Here is a 3,012-nt window from a genome sequence, read left to right as displayed (position 1 = left end):
ATATTGACTATTTTGTGTGAAAAACACTTGAAGAACAGCAGGTGCAAGAAGGTCATTCTGACTTTCCTTCTGTTTCTTAAAAGCAGGAGATAAAATTCCCATGTGAAAGATATCCTCCCTATGCCAGAAGTAAAGTAACATTCTTATTATCAAGGACTAGGGAACATAGGGAACATTGGAAATTGAGGTCAAGGGAAATGTGTACAAACAAACTTTATCCTCCCAGCCACTTCACCCAATTAACTCAGCCCAAGCCCCTCTGCCATGCCACACTTTCATAATTCACTACTGTTTGTCTAATTCAGCATATAAGTGTTCAACTCTGTGTATTTGAGCGTTTCTTTTTGAAGACTCCCATGCCAAGTGAAACTTGTATTAAATAAGTCTGTATGCTTTTCTCCTGTTCATCTGTCTTATGTTCATTTAATTCTCTGACCCAGCTGAAAAACTCTTAAAGGATAGAGGTAAAATTCTGCCTCCCCTGAAATGAGAACAGCATTTTCAACAGAGAACAGTAAGAACTGAATTCAATGCTGATTTTATTTCAACTGAATAAACCAATGCACAAGTCATCTAGGCAGTAAGCTTAACTCTAGGAGCAAAAGCCAAGAAATGAAGATTCTTTTTTTCTTTAAATTATCCATCACTATACATGGCTGTCTTCCATATCTCCTCTTAGAAAATGTGGGTTAACAAATCTCGTGCAAAGAAACATAGGAAAAGAGAAAAAGAGGAAATGCGATTTATCTAGTGTGCCAGTCAAGGTGGTCTCTCCATCTTCTTTTCTGTAAACTGCTCCATTAGCAGGGTTCATTTCGGATGATTTTAATATCATGACCATCTTCCCTGCAAATTGAACAATCATAGAGACACAATTATTACCTATCATACTGAAACTGCCTCACTATTGGTATTAAAAGGACCCATGTAATTATACATTAGATTCCTTCAGGGCTACACTTAATCATTTTTTTAAGCTAAATCTAGGAAACAGGGTGAAAGTCCCCACTCTGACATTTTTTCCCTAACCCTAAGGCACAGGACACTAACCCCAAAGAATCACTCAGAGGGCTGAGCACGCCTGTAATCCCAGCACTTTGGGAGGCTGAGGTGGGTGAATCACTGGAGGTTAGGAGTTCAAGACCAGCCTGGCCAACATGGTGAATACCCATCTCTACTAAATATACAAACATTAGACCAGGTGTGGTGGTTCACACCTGTAATCCCAGAACTTTGGGAGGCCAAATTGAGTGGATCACCTGAGGTTAGGAGTTCAAGAGCAGCCTGACCAATATGGTGAAACCCCTTCTCTACTAAAAATACAAAAATTAGCTGGGTATGGTGGCTCATGCCTGTAATCCCAGCTACTCGGGAGGCTGAGACAGGAAAATCTCTTGAACCCCGGAGGTGGAAGTTGCAGTGAGCCGAGATCGTGCCATTGCACTCCTGCCTGGGTAACAAGAGCAAAATTCCAAATAAAAATATATATATATACAAAACTTAGCCAGGCATGATGGCACATGCCTGTAATCCCAGCTGCTTGGGAAGCTGAGGCAAGAGAATCGCTTGAACCTGGGAGGAAGAGGTTGCAGTAAGCCAGGCGACAAGTGAGACTCAGTCTCAAAAAAAAAAAAAAAGAATCAGAGAAGACCGACTGAGGTCAGATAATGAATCCCTGCTCTATACAAAGCTGCATACCTGAAGAAGCAGTCACAGTGACCTGGTCAGGTGTGCTACATGAAGCGTATCAAGTATAATACACTCATTACTTACCATTCCACTAAGTAGCGTCAGTAAGTCCTACTTCCTGACTAGTAGTACAGGGTGTGCAGATCACCCACACATGCCCTTTGAATTAAAAATAAAATTTAATACTCCACAGAGTTTATTCAATAGACTCTTAATTTTAAGAAATTTCGAATTCATGGGCAATAATATAATTTGATTACATCTTATTCTTTAACTTGACTCGAAAAATGCACTGAGGATTTTGCATCTTTTTAATCATCACCCTGAAAACTGAGAACTACCATAAACATGTCATGTTTGATACTTATATCCAATAAAATGGACACTACCTCCTAAGTAATCAAAATCCAACAAAAGAAATGAAGAGCCCGGGCACAGTGGCTCACGCCTGTAATCCCAACACTTTGGGAGGCCGAAGCAGGTGGATCACTTGAGGTCAGGACTTTGAAACCAGCCTGGCCAACATGGTGAAACCCCATATCTACTAAAAATACAAAATTAGCCGGGCATGGCAGTGCCTGTAATCCCAGCTACTTGGGAGGCTGAGACATGAGAATTGCTTGAACCCAGGAGGCGGAGGTTGCAGTGAGCCAAGATTTCACCACTGCACTCCACCCTGGGTGACAGAGTGAGACTGTCTCAAAAAACAAAGAAACAAAAAAAAAAACAAAGAAATGAAGAAAAATTTTACAGTTGTAAAATCACATTACCTGATTTTCATGCACAGAGTACATTCATTGGGATAAGTGGACATGTCACTGCCACACACAGGGTTAAAGTCTCTGGGACATCCTGGTAATTTATACTGAGCACAGTTTGGATGGAAAAAAGAGACAGAGAAATTCGAGAATGACTTGAGATACAGTCATATAAAATAGCTCAGAGGAGAATATGTTCCAGATCTCCCTAGATTTCCTAGACTAATTCAATAAAAATATTTTTATCTTCCAGAAAAAAAATTTTCTAATGCAAAAATCAGATACAATGTTGATGTGATGGTTCAATGCATGCTATGTAAAAAGAGGACCTCGGCTGGGCATGGTGGCTCACGCCTGTAATCCCAGCACTTTAGGAGGCTGAGGCAGGCGGATCGGATCACTTGAGCTCAGAAATTTGAGACCAGCCTGACCAACATGGAGAAGCCCTATCTCTACTAAAAGCTACAAAATTAGCCGGGCATGGTTGTGCATGCCTGCAATCCCAGCTACTCAGGGGGCTGAGGCAGGAGAATCACTTGAACCCAGGAGGTGGAGGCTGGGCAAC

The 3,012-nt window shown here is 41.3% G+C and overlaps 1 protein-coding gene across 4 annotated transcripts in view; it reads right to left on the bottom strand.

Annotated features, from left to right (window-relative positions):
• Positions 1–519: 519 nt before the first annotated feature.
• The window catches only part of SPINK2 (serine peptidase inhibitor Kazal type 2), a 10,160-nt gene continuing 7,667 nt past the window's right edge, over positions 520–3,012 (bottom strand). For 2 of the 4 annotated variants that reach the window (XM_017518518.2, XM_017518519.2), the window contains exons 3-4: positions 2,460–2,570; positions 520–846 (exon numbers count right to left, since the gene is read on the bottom strand). In XM_017518518.2, coding sequence (XP_017374007.1) covers positions 801–846; positions 2,460–2,570 — 157 coding nt within the window. In that variant the 3' untranslated portion in view covers positions 520–800. Of the gene's footprint in view, positions 847–2,459; positions 2,571–3,012 lie in introns of those variants that run through there. The other 2 variants (XM_017518521.2, XM_017518522.2) reach the window with 2 other exon arrangements.

This window comes from Cebus imitator, unplaced genomic scaffold, assembly GCF_001604975.1.
Source record: "Cebus imitator isolate Cc_AM_T3 unplaced genomic scaffold, Cebus_imitator-1.0 Scaffold682, whole genome shotgun sequence".
Lineage (NCBI taxonomy): Eukaryota > Metazoa > Chordata > Mammalia > Primates > Cebidae > Cebus > Cebus imitator.
Note: the sequence above shows the minus strand (reverse complement) of the source record. Positions and strands in the feature narration are given on the sequence as shown.